The following is a 23,025-nucleotide window of genomic DNA, read 5'->3' as shown; positions in this document are numbered from 1 at the left end:
TTTTTTTTTTTAGAGAGGGTCTCTTGCTCTGTCACGCAGGTTGAAGTGCAGTGGTGTGATCATAGCTAATTGTAGTCTCAAACTCCTGAGTTCAAGCGATCTTCCCACCTCATTCTCCTGAGTAGCTGGGACTATAGACACATGCCACCACGCCCAGCTAATTTTCTTTTTTTAATTTTTTGTAGAAACAGGCTCTACTATGTTGCCCAGATTGATCTCAAACTCTGAGCCTCAAGTGATCTTCCAGCCACAGCCTACCAAAGTGCTGGAATTACAGGTGTGAGCCAGTATGCCTGGCTTATGTCTAAGTCTTAAGATTAAAAACAACAACAACTTGACTTCTGTATCTCTTGAGATTTTCTGTCTGCTTCTGTTGGCTGAATTCTGCATTTTTGCCATTATTAAAAATTCTAGATTGTTCTGTAGTTCATAAGCACGATGATTGAGTTTTCATGCTCATGTGTGAGATGTGGCTCACTCCAATCTTGTTACAGTGTTAGCACATTACCTGTCTGATAGGAAGAAAAAAATTCCTAACACTTGCCAAAAAGAAAAGGAAACTCAAGTGGCATATTTTATCAGAATTCTAAATATGTTTATTTGAGTCATATTCTAACTAGCATGATTTTATAAAATACCAATATATCAAAATTTAAGATTTTAACGTATAAATTTGGAATGAATCTTCATGGGATAGGGGTAGGACCAGTGTTGGTATACATATGGTAACTTTATAAAAAGTCTCCTCCTTTGAGTGGGCAGATTATAAAATGGTACCCCTTCCTGCTCTAGGCTTGTTGCCTGATTTCAGCTCTCACTTTACCTATTGGCTAGATGCCCTTGTACTATCTATACAATTGTATATGGTACATTTGAATCAGGAAATACTTTAGTTGCTTTCTTATAAGAGACAAGAGAGGTTTATAAAAAATTACCAAGTAGGAAATTCATATATGGCCACTGTTAACACACATGTTCTTTTCTAGTTTTAAAAGTCGGGTCAATTTGTGCTATTGCTTTTAACTTGCTTCTTATAACTATAAATTAACATCTTACGGAAAGCCTATTACTGAGGAATTTCTATACAATGTTACACATATGTTCTACATATTATAAAGCCTGAGGGTGTCAAAAGAGGTAGTGGTTGGAGAAAATAAAACTAAGATATTTGGAATTTGTGTTCTGGTGCTTTGCATATAACAAGTACTGAAACCTGTTGGTTGAATGTTAGAATTTCTGAAATAAGTAAAAGTAAACCCTTAAGTTTAAAGGAAGTAGTTTACCTGTCACTTCAGGAACAAATCTATTTTATGAAGCACACTTTACTATTATTAAAGCATTAAAAAATTTCTGATTTTTGTTCCATAGGTATACTGCAACATCCAGATGGCACAGTTTTGAAACAGTTACAACCACCTCCAAGGGGCCCAAGAGAGCTGGAATTCTATAATATGGTAAGTGAGGTAAGATTGTTTCGTTGTATTAAAAGTGTTTTTCAGAGTTGTCTAGTGATGACTCACAGTAAGACACATACTTGACAGCATGGTCACTGTGTGTTTGTAACAGAAACAAAACCTTCATGGAAAACAATGCTTATCTTTATGTGATTCAGTCTAGTATTTTCTATTTCAATTCTTGGATTCTTATTCTGTGCTTGTGGTAGATACTTCTTCTCAGGTTAAGGAAATTGAAATTACCCTCTGTGAGGCAACATTTTGTAAAGAAACGAATGGTATGCTCAGTTGGTTTCATAAAGGAACTGTTTACAAAGGTAGGGTCAGAGCTTATGGCAACATGCAAGAGATGTTATAATGTTATACCATCACTGGGCCCGATGTGGAGAGAACAGTTCCTGGAACCCAGGGAAGGTAACTTTATGAGAAGATATGACCTGTTAAGGAGGAAGCTAGAGAAGTAAATAACTGACCTCAATTCTTCAACTCTTCTCATACCCTAGAGGGTATCAGAAGTCTCTTATTTTTGCCTTCTAAGGGCAAGAAGGCAAAGGACCTCACTGATGCAGTTGATTTAAGTCAGCCTCTTGGGTAGAGAGGGGTGGAGTGGGAAAGGGACAATATGTAGCATCTTTTCTGTTTTTTTTCTTTTTTTTTTGAGATAGGTCTGGCTCTGTTGCCCAGGCTGGAATACAGTGGCACGATCTCGGTTCATTGCAACCTCTGCCTCCCAGGCTCAAGCTATCTTCCCACCTTAGCCTCTTCCTCCTAGGTAGCTGGAACTATAGGCGTGTGTCACCAAGCCCAGCTAATTTTTGTATTTTTTGTAGAGATGGGAATCTCACTTTGTTGCCTAGGCTAGTCTTGAACACCTAGGCTCAAGCGACCCTCTCACTTCAGTATCTCCCCACCCCTACCCCAACCTCCCCACAGTAGCTGGAACTACAGGCACAGGCCAGCATGCATGGCTAATTTTTAAAAAGTTTTTTTGTAGAGATGAGGTTTCACTATGTTCTCCAGGCCGGTCTTGAACTCCTAGGCTCAAGCAATCCTCTTGCCTCTGCCTCCCAAACTTCTGTGATTACAGACATGAGCCATGATGCCTGACCCTTCTAGTTTTAGGAAACAATTTAAAGCATGAATTGAATATTGAATATTTTCCAGCTACCTTTTTGATATCTATTGAAATGATGATGTGAGTTTCCTTCTTTAATCTGTTAATGTGGTGAAATACAAAAATAGATTTCTATATTATCATGTCTGTAATCCCAGCTACTTGGGAGACTGAGGCAGGAAAGTCACTTGAACCCAGGAGGCAGAGGTTGCCGTGAGTCAAGATTGGGCCACTATGCTCCAGTGTTTCAGATTTTTTATTTGTTAGTGTGATAGTACAATACATTTTTTTTTTTTTTTTTTTTGAGATGTGATCTTGCTCTGTTGCCCAGGCTGGAGTGCAGTGGCGCTATCTCTGTACTCACTACAACCTTGGCTTCCCAAGTTCAAGTGATTCTCCTCCCTCAGCCTCTTGAGTAGCTGGGATTACAGGCTCATGCCACCATGCCAGCTAATTTTTGTATTTTTGATGGAGATGGGGTTTTGCCATGTTGGATTAGAACTCCTGACCTCAGGTAATCCACCTACCTCAGCCCCCCAAAGTACTGGGATTACAGGTGTTAGCCACTGCACCTGGCCTAAATTACCTTTTTAATACAAAATTGCCCACTTGACAAAGCTTTTCCTAGTATTTTAAAACAATTTCTGCTCTGTCAGTTGAGATTCCCTTTTTATTCCTAATATTGTTTATTTGCCGCTTCTCTGTTTTTCTCATATCAGCTTAGCTGCCAGCATTCTTGGAGTTTAGTGGTTGCGGGAAGGAAGGAAGCCAAGTTCAGGATTTAGAATATTATTTACTCTCTATGTTTTAGTATAGTAACTGTCCTCAGTTCTGCCTTGTCCCCGAGTTCTGAGATCCTTTGGTTTAAGTCTTGAGTGAACCTCTGTGAAGCCCAGACATCACTGCTCAGGTTAACACTTTTGTTTCATGCAAAAACTGAGAAGAATTGTACTAAGCATGCAAAACTAAGAATTCCCTTTTTTTTCCTTGACAGCCCAGCTATGCATTTAAGAAAATATTTGTTATATTTTATTCTACATTTCTAGAGAGAAAGATTTTTAGGTTATCTCATCTGGCATATTACAGTAAACACCAGTCCCACTACTTTTAAAAAATGTTAAAAATCAGAAGAAAAAATTTATCTCTCTTTCATTTCCATTTCAGAATTAAACTATGAGTAGTTTTAAATGCATATTTTTAATTTTTCCTGTGCCTTTACAGAGATGATGCACACGTGTATCTTACTTAATTTCATTAACCTACTATATATATTTGTGTGTAATATGCCTTTTATCTTTTTCATTTTCAAGTACATCATGGAGTTCTTTAGATCAGTACACAGAGATCTGTTTTATTCTTCCGTCTTATAATTAGCTCATCCTCAACTCTGCGCCCATGGTCATTGTGTTAGAAATGGAGGGACATTCAGGTATACTTGCTCCAAATTACCCTGGCCTGGAAGTGACTAATATCACTTCTGCTAACATTTCAACAGGGGAGTCTGGGAAATACAGTGTACCACATGGATATTTGGTCTGCCAAGAGTCTGCTACACTTGAATTTATTCTGAAGAATTATGTTGCATACAGCTACTTGACATTAATATGGTTTGACATATATAATTAGATTCTAAAATAAGTTTTCATAAGCATTTTACACCAGTAAACTTCAGTGAGATAAAAGCAAAAATCCACTTACAGATATAAAATAAATATGTGTTAAAGATTTGCTTTAATATATTGTTTAATGAGGGAACCAGGTAGATTTTAAAACTGATTCAAAAGAGAAGTCAAGGAAACACACATTTATGTGGAATAATGGAGGTTTGAAATGAATTTTCATATGGACATTACATTTCCTCCTCTCAGGATGCATGGAGGAAAGTCCAAAGAACGTCCTCTGACCAGAATTTATTTACATGTCTATGGACAAGAGTCATTTTGCATTTGCTATCAATATTTGTAACTTACAAAGTTGTAAAATAGTCCAAGGACAGTAAAAGGCTAGAATTAGATAACCAAGAAGAGCATACTCTAAATAATACATAGTTACTCATTGGAGACCCACAGTAATATTTTTTCCTTGTTCCAAATTTACTTGCAATTGAGGCCAAACCAGATGAATTATGATTCAACATAATATATTTTATCTGAGAAATGTGCAGGGCAGTTACAAAGCATTATAGGAACCTAGCAATGTTATATTTCTCTATTTCAGGTTTATGCTGCTGACTGTACTGATGGTGTTCTTCTAGAGCTACGAAAATATTTACCAAAATATTATGGCATCTGGTCACCTCCCACTGCACCAAATGGTAATCTTTTCATAAAAATTATCTTTTAATTCATGAGTGTAGCTTCTTTAAAGGCCTTATGTAAAATTAAAATATAACCTAGTATGTATTACAAAAACACAAAATATGTATGTTTTGCTTTGTAATCTTTCTTTCACTAAATAAAACTTATTAATACTTTTGTTTTCATAACCATTTTTAAAATGGGATATACAAGTAAATGGTCAATCTCTTATAGTTGAATGGAAGCATAGATACTTAATGCTATCTTGATTTGCAGATGTTCTGTCCTAATTTATTGTGCAGTTTCTTTTCCCATTTTGAGTAATGTTTTAAAAATCAAGAAAAATACTGTCTCTGCATGACTTCCTCCCTATCTCTTAACCTATTCCTTCATCCCTCACCTCTAGGCTTTAAATCACAGTCCTTTAAAAAACACTGGTAAGTGTCATAGAGAATAAAATGACCTAAATAAGGGTGCAGAATTTCTCTTTTTAAAGATTAACTAATACCTGAAGCAGTATTTGCCCCCAGAAGGCCTTTACCAGAGCATGCACAATTTAATTAAACAAGCAGCTTGACTGACTAACCATTGACAAAGCTGAATTGAGGGGAAAGAGCTTCAAACTTCAATGGGTTTAAAAATAACCTGTGGTCTTGTTAAAATGCAAATGTATAAGCCCAACTCCCAGACATTTTTTTTTATACAGGTGTATGTTGGAGTATAGTGATATGCTTGTTAAATAAAAGCCATGGGTGTTTCTGATGTGGATAGTTCTTGAAGCACACTTTGAAGACAGAAAGAGAAGGGGATTCCAGTCTGTGCCTGCCTATTCCTTTTGTCAGTTCTTGTCTTCCTATGACTTACTGACTTCATGTGCCAGATTTTGCTAATAGGGAACCCTGGTATCTCTCTGTGAGTCTCCTCAGCTAGCTAATAGTAAATCGATGGCTCCCTTTTATTTAGGATTCCCCTGTACTTTAATTGTATGGAAAAAAAGAAAGTGAGCTGAAGCTCCATCAATTATCTTTTTTCCTTCCTCCCTCCCTTAATTCCTTCCTTCTTTTTGTGGGCTTACAGGTATATATATATATTTATATACACACACACACACACAGATACATATTTATCTATGATTCAGATAAACATTTTGCTTAAATTACTTCACAAGTCATTATGATTGCCCCCCAATTTGGTCATTATTCTCTATATAATCTCTCACACATGCCTGTAGAAACTCCTTTGCTTTGTAGACCTTTCCATTTAATGTCTTCCTTTTCTTTCCCCCGTTGTGGTAAGTGGAAGTTTTCAGGAATGCTAGAAATGAGATAAAGGAAAGGAGAAGTTACAATATCTAGATTCCAATGAACATTGCTTCTGATTGCTGTTTAATTTAGAATAAATCATTATTCTTCCATAAAGTGATGCTGAAAAATTAACAAAGGTTGCTGAGGATGGTGTTTCATTAAAAATCTAGATAATTAAATGCTTAGTTTAAAAGATTGTTTGGAAAGAGCATAACTAGCAAACACAGCATAATTACTATGAGTAGAATATACAGAAAGAATTTGGATAAGAGAAGAAATATTTTAATTAAAGATAACATTTTTAGTTTAGGACTACTAACATATGATTTAAATAATCAAAGGATTGCTAGTAATCAATCTTTTTGGCCTTTAATACTATATAATCTTGAAGTTCAGCTATGCTAATATAGAAGGAGCAGTAACTTTGAAGTTAAAATATTTGGCCTCTATCTTGGTTATTTACAAGTTTTGTGAACTTAGCTAACTCAGTAACCTTTTCGAGCTGCACCTTTTCTACAAATAGAAAGTAATACCACAGAGTTGTGAAGATGCATGTTATCTTATGTGAAAATATTGTATAAACTCTAATTCTCTCATTTGAAAATAAATGGAGATATTGGTGCTACTGAGATGAGAGGATGAAGTAAGGAAGCTGAGTGAAGAGAGGAGAAAATATAAACTGAAGGCTAAAAAAGGACAAGGAATAAAGTTATATATGTTAACAGAGTGGTCCAGTAGTACCAACAATTGCCTCAGGTGATTTTCTACTTATTTCTTACTTCCTTAGCTTTGGAAGAAGTTGGACAAAACTGTTGGACCACGCAGATTATTTTCTTTGATTTTACTAGCAGTTTCATATAATCATCTTTCTGTTTTTATCCTTTTGATTGTAAATGAAAGAAATATAAGATGACAAACTTATGTACATATTTAGCTCACAGGATCATGAAAACATATTTTCTTAAATTTTAGTAGAATACTACGGTTTGCATTATTGTGTTTTATGTGGTCTTAAACTAATGACATTATTTCCTGTTGGTTTTGTTGTTGTTTGGGTGTCTTTTCTTATGTGTTCAGAGTGGAGTTTTATAAAGCTGATATTGTTTTTAATAATCCGAAGTAGTAAAATGCTGAAAGCCAACTTGTTCAATAAATTATTACATAACAATAATTTGAAGAATAAGAATGTTCTGACCAATGAGGTTTTTTTCTTTTAATTTTGTTATGGTAGTTTTATTGAGGTATAATTTACATACCATAAAACTCACCCATTTGAAGCATACAACTCGGTGGTTTCTAATATATTCACAGAATTGTACGATCACCACGATTATCTAATTTTAGAACATGAACAGTGGAATTTGAAAAATATAACATTTGTTGGCAATTAGCTTTGAACATTTCAGGCTAGTTATATATAATAAATATCATTTGTACCTGTGTATAAACACATAAAAGGCTATACATGTAGCATCCAAAACATTTGGGTATAATTATTTGGAGGGACAGAAAAGTATAACATCAAGTAGGTTTGAAAAAATTGAGAGTTTTCAAAATGTAATCTCTAGCATGATTGATTGGCGGTTTTCTGGATCCAGCTACTAGTCATGTTGCAGAAAGCGTGAACTGAAACAAGCTGACATACTTGTTTGTTACATCCCTCTTCCTTTACCCTAAATCTGGGGCCCCAGGTCTCTACTTATTATTCTTTCTGCTTTCAACTTGTGTTGTTCTTAGAAATAGCTGAAGATTGATATGGAAAAGAAAGATCTTGTCTCTTCTATTAGTCCATTTTTCATACTGCTTTAAAGATATTTCCTGAGACTGGATAATTTGTAAAGAGAAGAAGTTTAGTCGACTCACAGTTCTGCATGGCAGAGGAGGCCTCAGGAAACCTATAATCATGGTGGAAGGTGAAGGGGAAGCAAGGCACATCTTAAATCATGGCAGAAGAGAGAAAGTGCAGGGGAAACTGCCACTTTTAAAACCATCATATCTCATGAGAACTCCCTCACTATCATGAGAACAATGTGGGGGAAGACACCCATATAATCCAATCACCCCCCAACCAGGTTCCTCCCTCAGCACGTGGGAATTGCAATTGGAGCTGAGATTTGGGTGGGAGCACAGAGCCAAACCATAATATCTGTTTTTCCAGTTGGCTTCATAATTGAGCAGTGGTTCTTCATCTGGTCTTTCCTCCTTTTTTGTGAGGTTTAGAAATCAAGATGGTAGCTAATACCTAGTAGATTTTCCAGATAGGGTAAGGAAAAACTTAATGAAACTTGAAACCCATATTTTCATAATTTATGAAATCAACAATATTGATTAAGGGGATATCAGTAAGTACTCCTTCAATTCCCTAAATGTCCTCCCTATTGCCTTCCCTTTAAATGAACTAGTTATTTCATCTTTATTGTTTAGCTATCTGTAGACTTTTCGAGACTTTTCTGTTGGGCACTTTTTACCTCTTTTTATTAGGGCATCAAGACTAGCTATAGAAAATTAGCTAAAGGAATTTTTTTTATACCTAATGTATTATAAAACAATATGTATATTTAACTTATGTTTAAGATTATATTTAATTATATATATTTAACAAAATAGAAAAGTTTTCTTCATTCATAGTCACATTATGTAATCTTTATTTTTTATTTTATTTATTTATTTTTTTTGAGACAGAATCTCACTCTGTCACCCAGGCTGGAGTTCAGTGGTAGAATCTTGGCTCACTCCAACCTCCGCCTCCTGGGTTCAAGGGATTCTTCTGCCACAGCTTACCTTGTAGCTGGGATTACAGGCACACGTCACCACACCCAGCTAATTTTTGTATTTTTAGTAGAGATGGGGTTTCACCATGTTGACCAGGCTGGTCTCGAACCCTTGACCTCGTGACCCACCTGCCTCGGCCTCCCAAAGTACTGGGATTACAGGTGTGAGCCACTGTGCCCAGCCAATTTTTTTTTTTTTTTTTAAATTTCAATAGGTTTTTGAGAAACAGGTGGTGTTTGTTTACATGTATAAGTTCTTTAGCGGTGATTTCTGAGATTTTGGCGTACCCATCACCCGAGCAGTGTACCCAATGTGTAGTCTTTCATCCCTCACCCGCCTTCTGCCCTTTCCTCAGAATTCCCAAAGTCCATTGTATTATTCTTATGCCTTTGCATCCTCATAGCTTAGCTCCCACTTATGAATGAGAACATATGATGTTTGGTTTTCCATTCCTGAGTTACTTCATTTAATCTAATGTAATCTTATACTATCATCAGCATCCCGAAATATACAAATATTTTGATCATGAAAACAATATCCTTGATAATGCCACAGAGAGATCTTATTTAGTCTGCTTAAAACAGCAGAAAGTGTTGTATTTCTTAACACATGGTATTTTCATGGCCTTTACCTCAAAAAAATTAAAGGACTATGGAAATTCTTTATATACTTTCTATAAATTAATAAATGATAGGTTATTGACCGTAGCCTCTTAAACATAACTATATTTCTAAACATTGTTACCTTTTGAAATGAACTCCACGTATTTATGAAGAGTAGATATCCTTTTATTTATTATACAAGTACCAGCATTAAGCTTGACAGACTGTCTCTTAGATCTCTTAGATCCTTAAGACTTCTGCAGGACTGGCTTCATAAGAGTCCTAAATAGAGTTTCCAGAATTATAAAAGTAAATCTAGTTAATTATGCTATGTTTATGATATATACGTCTATGTATATATATGCAAAAATAAGCTCTATTCTAATATTCTGCCTTTACCTATAAACTACATCATATGAAATACTCATTATAATTATTTTACAAGGTATTTTCCAAACATCATATTAATATAGTCTGTATTCTTGACCTTCAACAGAGTGTACTTAAGCTATTCCAGATAGAACATACCTGTCTTGCCAGGCTCAGTGGCTCTCACCTGTAATCCCAGCACTTTGGGAGGCCAAGGTAGGAGGATTGCTTAAGGAGGAGTTTAAGGTCAGCCTAGGCAACATAACAAGACTCTATATCTACAACAAATTTTAAAAATTAGGCCAGGCACAGTGGCTAATGCCTGTAATCCCAGCACTTTGGGAGGCTGAGGAAGGTGGATCACCCGAGGTCAGGAGTTTGAGACCAGACTGGCCAACATGGTAAAAACCCTGTCTCTACTAAAATACAAAAATTAGCCAGTCATGTTGGTGGGTGCCTGTAGTTCCAGTTACACAGGAGTCTGAGGCAGGAGAATCGCTTGAACCCAGGATGTGGAGGTTGCAGTGAGCTGAGATCATGCCACTGCACTCCAGCCTGGGTGACAGAGTGAAACCCTCTCTCAAAAAAAAGAAAAAGAAAAGAAAAATTAGCTGGGTGTGGTGGCATGCACCTGTAGTACCAGCTACTCAGGAGGCCGCAATGGGAGGATCACTTTAGCCTAGGAGTTTGAGGCTGCAGTGAGCTATGATTGTACCACTATCCTCCAGCCTGGGTGACAGATTGAGACCTGTCTCAAACAAAAACAGCAATAACAACAACAAAAATCTATCTTATTTTTAGTTCATTAGATTATTTTGGATGAGTCTTAGAACAAATTTCCTATTTGCTATCATCTTTTTAATGCTAATATTGCATCAGAGAAAACCCAGCTCTCATATTTACTGCAGTAACCGTTAGCATCTATAACCTTGACTAATCTTTAACTTTTTCTTGACAGTTAAAAAAAAAAATAGGCAAGCTGAGCTTATGGATGGGGGGGAAGGAATGATGAAATAGTAGTCTTAGAGGATGGAAAAGTGAGGAGATTTGGGAAATAGAGTAAGATAGTTGAGCAACTTTAAGGGCCTACTTGGAGGTTAGTGGTCAGATCTGAATGTGTTTTGCAGTCATGACACATGCAAAAGAGAGTTACTTTAACTTGAGAGGAAATCAATATGTAATAAGTAGGTTCATTATATATAGGTATTCTTTTTAATATTGAACTAAAGACTAAGGCTTGATACTAGCCTGAGGGTTGGAGAATATCCATTATCAAGTGCATAACTGAGTTACGACTACATCTTTTTATTTTGTGTTTCTTATGTCTGTCTCGTCTGGAAGGGAAAGAACAGACTCCAGGGAATCATCTTATATTTTTATTTATACTGAATATCGAAGTTAGACCTGGACTCATTGGTGACCTAACATAGTTAGCAGGTTTTAATATTTATCAGTGACTTGCTTTTTTAATATTTATATACACTTACAGGTAAAATTAATAAATATTCAGTGAGTACCAAATATGTAGTAGCCATTATGCTAAATGTAATGCTATTTCAACTCTTCAAAAACACCTCTATGAAGGCAGAATTTTTATCTGTTTTCTTCACTTATGTGCCTTGACAGTAATTACATATGGAATGTGTGAAATTTTATTTTGGAGATGATGTGGGAATATGTAACCTTCATTTATAGGACAGGACTGACACTATGCTGAGTGCTTTTACTGTACATCATGTCATTTAGTCTTCTTAATATTCCTGCTGGTAGAGTCTATAATTATCTCCATTTTACATACAATTGGGGTTTTGAAAAGTGCTCCTGAGGTCACAGACTAGCAAATGATAGAGTTGAGATTTGAGCGTACCTTTCCTTCTTACAAAGCAGTTGCTTTAAACTTTATCCTCTCAGTTAAGATTCTTTGGGCACAAGTCACAGAAATAAACTTGAACTTGATTAAACAAAAACGATACGTTCTTATAAGGATATGAGGGTGTCTTATGAAAACCAAGAGTCATGCATTTGAGTCTAGATGGGACTGGAACCGGAATCTGAACTCTAGCCCAGGGAGATCTCTCTCTGCATATTTTCTTAATCCTTCCTCTTCTCTCCTTTGCCTTACTTGCTATCCATGTCTCTCCCTTCCCTACCAAGGGACTTGCATGTTATATAGTACCAGTCATCTGCAGAGGTCAGCAACAGGTTTTCTCTGCGTTCCAGTCCCAAATTGGCAAGACTGGCCAAGCTTGTATCAGATATTTGCTCCTGCCCTAGTGACTGTGACCCATGGGCTGGATTCCCAAAGTATGATGGTGCTGGCAAAGGGACCACTTCTGTAGGTCTGAGGATAGTTCTTGAGCTGGGCAGACACACTCACGACACAGTGACATCCCATCTATTCTAGTCAAGTGTTTTTAAAACTTCTTTGTCTAAAAGGAAAAAATACAACAAAACACTGGATCTTTAGGTCATGAGGGGAATAAACTTCTTTGTCTATGATACATAATAAATACATTACATTGCAACTCAATGTTTATAAGATGGAGACCAACCCAGACAACAATACTTAGTAAAGTAAGACTTTAAATAAGTAAGTAAAGTAAGACTTTTAAAATAAGACTTTCATGCCCTATTTACCTTTTTCAAAAGCACTTGCAGTTAAGTTGTGAGATACGTGGTATCACATTCTTTCTTCAGAATTCTGCATCTCTAAAGCGGGTTTTGATGTTCATTTTTTAACTCAGAGGGAAAGATAGAGATGAGAATCTCAAATTCTTAGTTTCACTTAAAAAAAATTTGAGATTAGAGAATGGAAAGAAAACACCAAACCAGTCTTCAGTAGGCTTAACTTATGGTTTTATTTCTGAAGGCTAATAAGAAGTAATTTAGCAGTTATTTGGTAACTCCAAACATATGAAACATAACAAGAACCTGAAAGTAAAGTAAAGAAAAACACATTTGGCTAGTCTAACTAAACATCAAATAAAACGCATTATACTTGCCCCTATTTACTAAAGGGATGCCTCAATTTATTATAGCGTGAGGAAAGGCCAAGTCTGAAGTTCCGTTGGACCATAAGAATGGGAAGGGCAAACACTCATTTATTCAGCAAAGACGTATTGTATTCCCACTATATATAGAGTTTGCATTTGTATTTTCCTCCTTTCAGAGAGAAAAAGGCAGAGATAGGTGATTTTATTTCAGATTTGCAAAGTCTCTACCCTAGCTTCTGTCATCTTTGTCTTATCATAAAGAAACAGTTTGTTGTTTGTTTTTAATCAGTACCAAATTGACAGGTAGAAGATACTAACCCTACACTGAGATATAAATGCTATGACAGTTAGCTAGTTTCTCTCACTATCTTTATACTCCCATATACAACTTTACTTCAGGAAGATTTGTGGAGTCTCTTGAGTCTAAATTAATGATAATAAATTTATGAATGCCAAGGATCTACTGTACTATATATTACAATCTAATTCGTTTTTTTGTGATATTTGAAATTCAAGTCTTTTTACTGAAATTATTATGTAGCCCTAGAGAGGGGCTGGATCTGTTTTCTTCTTTTTTGCTTAAGATGGTTGGAGATGGGAGGAGAAAATCTGAAGGTAACTATACTATGCTACTTTCTTCTTTCATACCATTTGTGGTTATCTTTTAGACACAGAAGCTTGGGTGTGTTCCAGCTCCTTCATCAAGATATTTTTCTACTTGTCTCATTAGCTTTCACAGACAACAGTTTCATGTCTGTGTCAAGATCTTTTGTTTTCTTTTATCCTCAAGGTATCTGTCTGGGAGAACCTTTCTTTCAGGTGTGGAGGGCTCCTGGGGTGTGTCAGTGCTGCTCCCTTGGACTGCAGTAACATTTTTGTCATATTTGGGCTTAACTTCACCTAGTTCTACAGAGTTATAACCTTGCTCTCATTGTCTTTGACTAAGGGATAAAAAGTACCTCTTATCCTTTGAAGGAGAAGATTTATACCTTTTAAATCTGAGGGGCTTAAAACTTTTCCAAACCCTAACTGGGTTCTCACTTTTGTTTGAGCACAGATTTCTTTATTGTAATTTAATAACTATGCTAGTCTTGGTGGGACAGGAATAATGAAAGGACATCAGAGAGTAAGGCTTCTCTTACCCCTGCTACCCATTTATTTAATTCAGAGAAAATACACACCTTCTCTAACCTTATTTGTCATGTTGGTTGTTGGTAATCTTTTCTGTCTTTGAGGAGAAATACTTCTTATTACATTCCTAACTAAAAAATGATTCATGAGCTCATTCAGAAATTTGAGACAATTCTTTTTTTTTTTTTTGAGACGGAGTTTCGCTCTTGTTACCCAGGCTGGAGTGCAATGGTGCGATCTCGGCTCACTGCAACCTACGCCTCCTGGGTTCAAGCAATTCTCCTGCCTCAGCCTCCTGAGTAGCTGGGACTACAGGCACGCGCCACCATGCCCAGCTAATTTTTTGTATTTTTAGTAGAGACGGGGTTTCACCATGTTGACCAGGATGGTCTCGATCTCTTGACCTCGTGATCCACCCGCCTCGGCCTCCCAAAGTGCTGGGATTACAGGCTTGAGCCACGGCGCCCGGCCGAGACAATTCTTTAACCTAGGAAAGGAGGAAGAATTTCTTTCCTTACTGCTTCCCTCAGGGGACCTGGATGCTTGCTTTCAAGCCAAAACTATAAGCAGGTCAGCTGTGTATGATAACTGGGGCTTTTATAATACCATATTTGAATCTCTATTTAATTTTTTTGTGGAAAAAGGTGTGCAGGATGTCAACATGATTTACAGACCAACTTTTGGGGAATGCCTGTGTTCTAAAAAGAAGCAAGATGGGCTGGTCATGGTCACACACACCTCTAATTTCCGCACTTTGGGAAACCGAGGTGGGCAGATCACGTGAGGCTAGGAGTTTGAGATCAGGCTGGCCAACATGGTAAAATACCATCTCTACTAAAAATATAAAAATCAGCCAGGCTGTGGCCTGTGATCCCAGTTACTCAGGCGCCTGAGGCACAAGAATTGCTTGATCCTGGGAGGAGGAGGTTGTAGTGAGCCAAGATTGGCCACTGCGCTCTAGTCCAAGCAACACAGCAAGACCCTGTCACAAAAAAATAAAAAGGCAAGATACTTATTTTTTTTATTTTTCCTTTGAAATTAGTAAGACTAGAATGTATGTTTGACGATGATTGTCATTTGGATTAGTTTGCCCTTTCTTAATCTGTACTTGTGTTACTCTGTGGGAAGGATATATTCCTATTACCAAGCTTAAAATAATAGATGTTTTAAAATTGTTAAAATACTAAGAGATCTGCTGAGACATATGGCATAAATTGTATTTACAAGGGGAATGCATTCTAGAAAAGCTTTGAAATGATCCCATTGCCTTTTTTGTATTGTTTGAAATGTTATATCTGCCATCTTTTGCTTATAGTTGAATTTATGTAATTCACCTCTTGCAAGAATTTCTCTGTGGTGCTTAATACTTGTTATAAATGTGTTGGTTTAGTTTTTTTTTTTTTTTTTTTTTTTTTTGGTAGAGTAAGAATAATTATTGACTCTAGATTTATTTTAACTTTTTTCTCTGTTTTAGGATTTTCTCATTTTGTTTTTCCCTGACAAGTACTTGAGTAGTAATATGTTTGCCTATTACTAATTAGTATTTTTCTTTAATAACAGATTTATACCTAAAACTGGAAGATGTGACCCATAAATTTAATAAGCCCTGTATAATGGATGTAAAGATAGGGCAAAAAAGCTATGATCCTTTTGCCTCATCTGAGAAGATTCAGCAACAGGTCAGCAAGTACCCATTAATGGAAGAGATTGGGTTCTTGGTGCTTGGCATGAGGGTAAGAGTGCTTATTAGCATAATATGCACATTTTTCTATACATGTTCTTCCCTTTAAAATTATGGATGTCATTGTAGTACTAGCATATCAGAAAATAATGTATTTTAGAATTGAATTGTCTGTAACTCCCCAATGTGTACACTCTGAGAGGGCAAGGATTTTTAAAATATTTATTTGTTCACTGATATATGGTCAGTTTCTCTGGTTCTGGAACATAGTAGGGTGATTAATAAATAAATGGATCGATGGCTGAATCTTAAGACTATAATTCTGGTAATTTTGTTTTAAAGAAGGCTTAAGTTTAGGTGCAAAGCAAATATTAAAAGTAAATGTGATATTGTTTATGATGTTCCCATGAGAAAAGTTTATATATTCAGTAATTTTTCTGCATTTTCAAAATAGAAAAGAAATTTAAAATTAGGTAATTGTGTGGCTGGGCACAGTGGCTCAATCCTATAATCCCAGCACTTTGGAAGGCCAAGATGGGTGGATTGCTTGAGCCCAGGAGTTTGAGACCAGCTGATGGCAAAACCCTGTCTCTACAAAAATACAAAACTAGCTGGGTATGGTAGCATGTGCCTGTAGTCTGAGCTAGTCGGGAGGCTGAGGTTGGAGGATCACTTGAGCCCAGGAGGTCAAGACTGAAGTAAGCCATGATCATGCCACTGCACTCCAGCCTGGGTGACAGAGTGAGACCCTGTCTCAGAAAAACAAACTGCCCCACGCCTCCCCAAAAAATAGGTAATTGTTTCAGACTTTTTGGGTTAAAACAGTTGTTTTATTTTCTCACAATTCTGTCAATTTGCAATTTGAGCTAGGCTCAAGTGTGCAGTTCTTTTGCTGATCTCACCTAGGGTTCCTTCTGCAATCATCTGATGGTTCAGCTTGGTATCAATGGTCTAAAATGACTCACCCTCATTTGTTTGGGTTGTATATAAAACCAGAAAAATTGTTCTTGTGTCAGGAAGTTGGTACTGTTGGCTGGGGCTTTTTCTTTGCGGCCTTATTTGTCAGAAGGCTAGCTTGGGCTTTTTTATTTTGAAGTACCACATTCCAAGAAGGTGAGAGTAGGAGCTATAAGGGTTCTTAAATTGTAGGTTAGGAAGTTATTTGCTGTCACTTCTATGGAATTCTGTAGGGCAAAATCTAGCACAGGGCTACCCCAGATTTTATAGGGTGAGGAAACAGACTCCATTCCTGATGGTAGGAAAAGCAAAGTCACAGCATGAATAGCAGTGTGCACAGGGCGAGGAGAATTGTTGAGGCCATTTTGAAAAAACAAGTCAAAAAGTAATGTGGTGGCGGGTGCGGTGGCTCACACCTGTAATCCCAGCACTTTGGGAGGCCGAGGCAGGCAGATCACCTGTGGTCAGGAGTTTGAGACCAGCCTGGCCAACATGGTGAAACCTTGTCTCTATTAAATATACAAAAATTAGCCAGGCATGATGGTACATGCCTGTAATCCCAGCTACTTGGGAGACTGAGGCAGGAGAATCGCTTGAACCTGGGAGGCAGAGGTTGCAGTGAGCCAAGGTTGTGCCATTGCACTCCAGCCTGGGTGACAAGAGTGAGACTCCGTCTCAAAAAAAAAAAAAAAAAGAAGTAATGTGGTGTAAAGTCCTCTAAACAAATGCTGTGTCTTCTAGATGCATGAAGGTAAAATTTGTGGATATACCAAATACTTGTTTACCTATATGTAAGCATAATTGGTAGTTCTGAAATTCCTGTAAAATAATATATGGATCTTTCTTTTTGAATTTTAAACAGAAGAGCTAATAGGAAGCATTATAGATAAATGGTCAATGTGATGGTAATAGCAAAATTGAATTTGATATTCGGGTTTTATATAAAACCAGAGAAATTGTTCAAGCAGTTATTTCATTTTAGAAAACTATAATTAAATGTGAGTGTATAGAAAAAGAAAAAACGGTAATGGAATAAAGCTGAAACAAATCAGAAATAAGCATCCCACGGGAATCTGACTGGGCAACTATTTAAACCTCTACTGTTCTCAGATCTCTCACCCTCCCACTTTCTTTCTGACTTTTAGCGGGTAACTGCTTTCTGCTTTAGAAAAAATTAAAACCATCAGACAAGATTTCCCTTAATTTCCTGCTAACAGATGCACATACCTTACCTGCAATTGCTTTTATTTTCTCATTCTTTCCTGTCATATTGAAGAATTTTCCGTCCTCCTAAGGACAGCTGCTCTATACTTCCTCTGAATCACATTCCTTCTTAACTCTTCAAGAACCTTATACTATTGATTTTCTCTTATCTTTCTTATATCTTCAACTTCTATCTCTCTTTACTGGCTTTTATCTTTTTGCTTTAAATACCTTCAAATCACTGTCAAGTTTTTTAAAAAGCAAAACATGAAAACCCCACCTCTAACCTGCTTTGCTTTCCAGCTACAGATTTAACTTGTCTCCCCTTTACAATCAAACTTCTTATTTCTATTTCCTTACTTCCCATTCAGTATTCAGTTCATTCTAATCTGGCTTCTGCCCTGTCATGCTAATGGATTAGCTCTTCATTAAGCATCACCATGCCACTAATTCCAAATGGCATTTTTCCTTATCTTACTTTACTTTGAAAAGTAGCTTTCAATGCTGACCAAGTCCTCCTTGAAACATTCTTCTATGACACCCACCTGTCTCCTGGTTTCTGCCTAAAGCCATTTTGCAATCTTTGCCAGCCCATTTTTATTTATTCTTTAAATGTGGAGGTATTCCTCTTAGTTCCATTTTAATGTCTACCTTTCTTTTCTGTTTCTTCCTAAGCACAGCTCCCTGTTCTCATTAGTTTAGTATTAGTTACACTCATAACTCATGAATGTTTATCAGCATGCTGTGCTTTTTCTTTGATCTCCTGATATGCACATCTAACAATTTACTGGACACTGTACCTAAATATTTTAAGTGCTTAAAGACATCTTGAACTCAATACATAAAAAACTGACAGTTTTTTCCATGGCTCGCCTTTCCTGGAGTGCTCTGGCTCCACCACCCTTGCCCAGAGCTCCTGGTTCCTGCTAAGGTAGCACTGCTGTCCTCTGTCTCCCTTCAGCTGCCATCTTGATTGTTTACAAGCATCTCATCAGCTGTGATGAGGTAGATGTTATTCCACATTTACAAGATTTGGGAGATTACAGATGGGCTGTGCCTGGTGGTGAAAGGTCAGTAGGACAGAGGGTGATACTGATAACTTGCTCATCGATGGAAATGCCTCTGCTGAAGGTCCTGAGGGCAAAGGTACCAAAAGCACAGTAATCACTGTTGTTGGTACTGTCACGAACCATCACTTGCAAGAAAGCAGCTTCACTAAAAATGCCTACAGAACTATATCAAAGATTACCTGAAAACAATCAAAGGCAAACCTGAAGAATAGAGACCAGAAAGAGTAAAACCTTTTGTGACAGAGGCTATAGAACAAATCCAGCACATCCTTGTTAATTGCAAAAACTGCTAGTTCTTTATTGGTGAAAACATGAATCCAGATGGCATGGTTGCTCTATTGGACTGTCATGAGGATAGTGTGACCCCATAAACGACTTTCTTTAAGGGTGGTTCAGAAATGGAAAAAATGTTAACAAATTTGGCAGTTACTTTGAATCTGTCACCTGTCATCATAACTAGCTGCTGCTTGTCATCCATACAACACCAGGACTTAAGACAAATAGGACTGATGTCATCTTGAGCTCTTCATTTATTTCGACTATAGATGCATGGAGTGGATGCATTGTTTTTAAGAAAAGTGTGTCATGTAGGTTTTCTAAAAATAAAACGCATTTAAACTCATTTGAGAGAATACCTTTTATTTTAATCCATATTTAAACTAAATCCATCCTGTAATGTTCCTGGAGAAATTAGAGCCTGGTAGTAAGCCACTACTAGAAAGAGTAAGACTGTCATTAGATAACATCTACAGTGAAAACTACTGCTGGAACTGTAATATAAAAAATAAGAAGCAAAAGTTTTAATTCTGAGTTGCAGTAAAGGGGAAAGACCACGCTCTTGGCAGTGCCAACATCTGAAGTGGAGCCTTATACCTTTTGTCACCTACAGTGGAAGTAGTTGACCCTGGAAGAGATTACTAAGAGAATAGACTAATTCAGTTGGGGAAAAAAACCCCACAAAACTGACACACTCGTCATCCCTTTTGTAAACCAACAACCACAACAATGAAAAAAGTATCATTTTTTTTTTTTTTTGAGACCTAGGCTGGAGTGCAGTGGTGAGATCAGTCTCTTTGCAGCCTCGACCCCTGGGCTCAGGGGATCTTTCTGCCTCAGCCTCCCGAGTAGCTGGGACTACAGGCATGTGCCACTAAACTTGGCTGATTTTTTTTTTTTTTTTTAATTTTTAGTACAGGTGAGGTCTCACTGTGTTTCCCAGGCTGGTCTCAAATTCCTGGGCTCAAGTGATCTAGGGCAATCCCAAGCAGTGCTGGGATTGCAGGCATAAGCCACCATGCCCAGCCTAAAAACAAATCTCTATTATTCCCTGTCCAGGAAATGGCATCACCATATATCCAGTTTTACACAGTAGAAACCAGGTAGTCAGCGAGACCTGGTGGCTCATGGACGTGGTTGCACACGCCTGTAGTCCCAGCTACTCGAGAGGCTGTGGCAGGAGAATCACTTGAACCCAGGAGGTGGAGGTTGCAGTGAGCTGAGATTATGCCACTGTATTCCAGCTTAGGTGACAGAGCAAGACGCTGTCTCAAAAAAAAGCAAAAACAAAAACCGGGTAATCACTGTCACCTGTCAGCCATCCATCAATCCTATTGATCTTGATTCCTAAACTTCTTGAGTCCCATTATTACTGTTATCCCTCTCCAGACTCTAGTCTCTCAAGTTCAATTTTGTTATTTTACAATCCTTTCTCTAAACATAGTAGAATATATATCTAATCATGACATTCCCTATCTAAAAACTCTTCTGTTGGACAGGAAGAACAATGTGTGGAGATTCACACTGTGAACTGTTGTTCCAAAAACCACCACAGTGACCACCATTGTTGGTAGACAAGGAGAGGTATGCCCTGAAAGCTGTGCTTGCTTTCTTAGTGGGGAAGCTTATGGCCCTGGGCAGGTCTGAGTTCCACATGCAGGCTGCCTGCACCTAAACGTGGTGCTGTTAGTGTGCACTGCAGGAGCACCACTGGCCTCACCAACTGCGTAGAAGCTGGGTGAGGCCTTTCACTACTGACTATTCCATTCTTCTCTGGCAAACTATACAGCACAGCAAAGGCAGCAATACATCCTGCTGTAATATAACCCCATTGGCCCGAGAACCACTCCCCATCCGCCACAGTGGCTGCAGCATGCCCCACCCAAGGAGAGGCGGAGCTCAGGCCTGCCTACCCCTGCCCCCATCTGATGTTTTTTTCCTACCTGTCCTGGTAAGACATAAACTCTTGGGAGCTTTATGGCAATGCCCATTATATGAGAAACCAGAATAGTTCCCCCTTGCCAACCTAGGGCAAGCTCAGATCCTACTGCTAATACTGAAAGTGGTGCTCTCTTGAAAGCACGCCCTCCTGGCTGGAGGCCAACCAACTCAGGCCCTTATGGCAACTCATGACAGAATAACTGCTCCCAGGAGGGAGAAAACAGCTAAAATACTACCTGGAACACCCTGGCAACCCGTGGTCCTCAGTCTGTCCATGTGACAGCTTCACTGCTAGCATAACCAGAATTTGAGAAAGCCAGCACACTAAACCTACCCACAATGAAGGATTCTCACAGAGTCTTTATCACTCCCCTGCCACATCTACCAGAGCAGATGCTGTTATCCATGACTGGGATACCTGAAGACTGATCGCATCACAGGACTCTTTGCAGACATTCCCCCGCACAAACCCAGAGCCTGGTAGCCCTGCTGAGTGGCTAGACGCAGAAGAACAGTAACAGTCACTGCCGTCTGGCTCTCAGGAAGCCCCATTGCTAGGAGAATGGGGAGAGCACCACATCAAAGTATCACTCTGTGGGACAAAAGAATCTAAATAGCAGGCCTTGAGTTCCAGAACTTTCCACTGGTGGGTAGTTTCTCACAGCAGAGACACAATTGCAGTGCTGGGCGCAGCCAGGAAAGTCTGCACATATACTGCAACAGGCAGGCAGTCGCTGTGATCATGAAGGACCTTGGAGAAGAGGTCCTTGTTTCCTGCAGCACTCCACTGCAGACGTAGCTGAGTCTTTCCCCACAGGAATGCAGCATGGATGCACCTATAGACAGCCCTTCAGAATAATCCAGGCTGAGGATGGAGGAGCACCCCTCAGGTCTGCACAAGAGGCAGAGTCACAATCACTCCCTATTTGGAGTACCAACATTTCTATAGATGAAAAGAGATGCCTGTCTGATTTGAATAGCTGAAACACTAGGACAGGAGTGAGGCTGTGAGGTAAATAGCTTTCCTGCTAACTTGGCACTGGAGCTGAGGTAGCTCCCACTCTTCACTCTGATAAATCCTCAACACATCTAATAATTGAGAGCTTCCCACATACATACACACACAGTTACCCTCATGAAGACTGGGACCTTGGCCTACCATTGGGTATTACGTCTACTCACCTGCCTTAGCCACAACTTGAGCCTTCCCAGAGATACCTTCTCTGAAGCCAGAATCATTTAGGAAATAAAACACCAGGAAAAAATTAAATAAATAAAATGTATACCACAAGAGAGTGAGAGTGAGATCAAGAGATCCCTGCCATTCCGACTCTGTAGGAGACAGTGAACTCACCCACACACGAAGATTATAACTACTACAGCCAGCATTGGGGAAAGCCAGCACACAAAAGACTCTCTTTAAGGATTCATACAGAGCCTTTAACCCTACAAATACCAAGAATCAATTTAGGCTAAAATAAACATTCAAGTCTGATCCTTAAGACAGAGAGAGAAAAAAAATGTAAACTTAAAAAAAAAAAAAAACCAGTCCAATCAAAAATATATTCAAGAACAATTTGAAGGAACAGTCTACTCAAATGAGAAGGAATTAGAAAAGTAATTCTGGTAATATGACAAAAACAAGGTTCTATAACACCCCCAAAAGATCACAGTAGCTCCTTAGCAATGGATCCAAACCGAGAAGAAATCAGTTGCCATATGAAGAATTCAGAAGGCTGATTATTGCAACTTAAATGTAAAAAAACAGGGCTGGGCGCGTGGCTCATGCCTGTAATCCCAACACTTTGGAAGGCCAAGGTGGGTTGATCACCTGAGATTGGGAGTTCAAGACCAGCCTGAC

At 38.1% G+C, this 23,025-nt stretch overlaps 1 protein-coding gene, 1 non-coding gene and 1 pseudogene across 3 annotated transcripts in view; all 3 read left to right on the top strand.

Annotated features, from left to right (window-relative positions):
* Positions 1–23,025, top strand: part of IPMK (inositol polyphosphate multikinase) — a 57,864-nt gene that overhangs the window by 19,353 nt on the left and 15,486 nt on the right. Inside the window, exons 2-4 of one of the 2 annotated variants that reach the window (XM_032252521.1) lie at positions 1,369–1,454; positions 4,786–4,882; positions 15,597–15,769. In XM_032252521.1, coding sequence (XP_032108412.1) covers positions 1,369–1,454; positions 4,786–4,882; positions 15,597–15,769 — 356 coding nt within the window. Of the gene's footprint in view, positions 1–1,368; positions 1,464–4,785; positions 4,883–15,596; positions 15,770–23,025 lie in introns of both variants that reach the window. The other variant, XM_032252520.1, reaches the window with a different exon arrangement.
* Positions 415–518, top strand: LOC116533059. The gene has a single exon (XR_004261063.1). It is a non-coding gene; the product is annotated as a small nucleolar RNA U13 (small nucleolar RNA).
* On the top strand, positions 17,420–22,715 carry LOC116533019 (annotated as a pseudogene).

The sequence above is a fragment of the Sapajus apella genome, unplaced genomic scaffold, assembly GCF_009761245.1.
Source record: "Sapajus apella isolate SASKATOON/1434 unplaced genomic scaffold, GSC_monkey_1.0 scaffold78, whole genome shotgun sequence".
In the NCBI taxonomy this organism is placed as follows: Eukaryota; Metazoa; Chordata; class Mammalia; order Primates; family Cebidae; genus Sapajus; species Sapajus apella.
The sequence above is the reverse complement of the archived record's forward strand: the minus strand, read 5'-3'. Positions and strand labels throughout refer to the sequence as shown.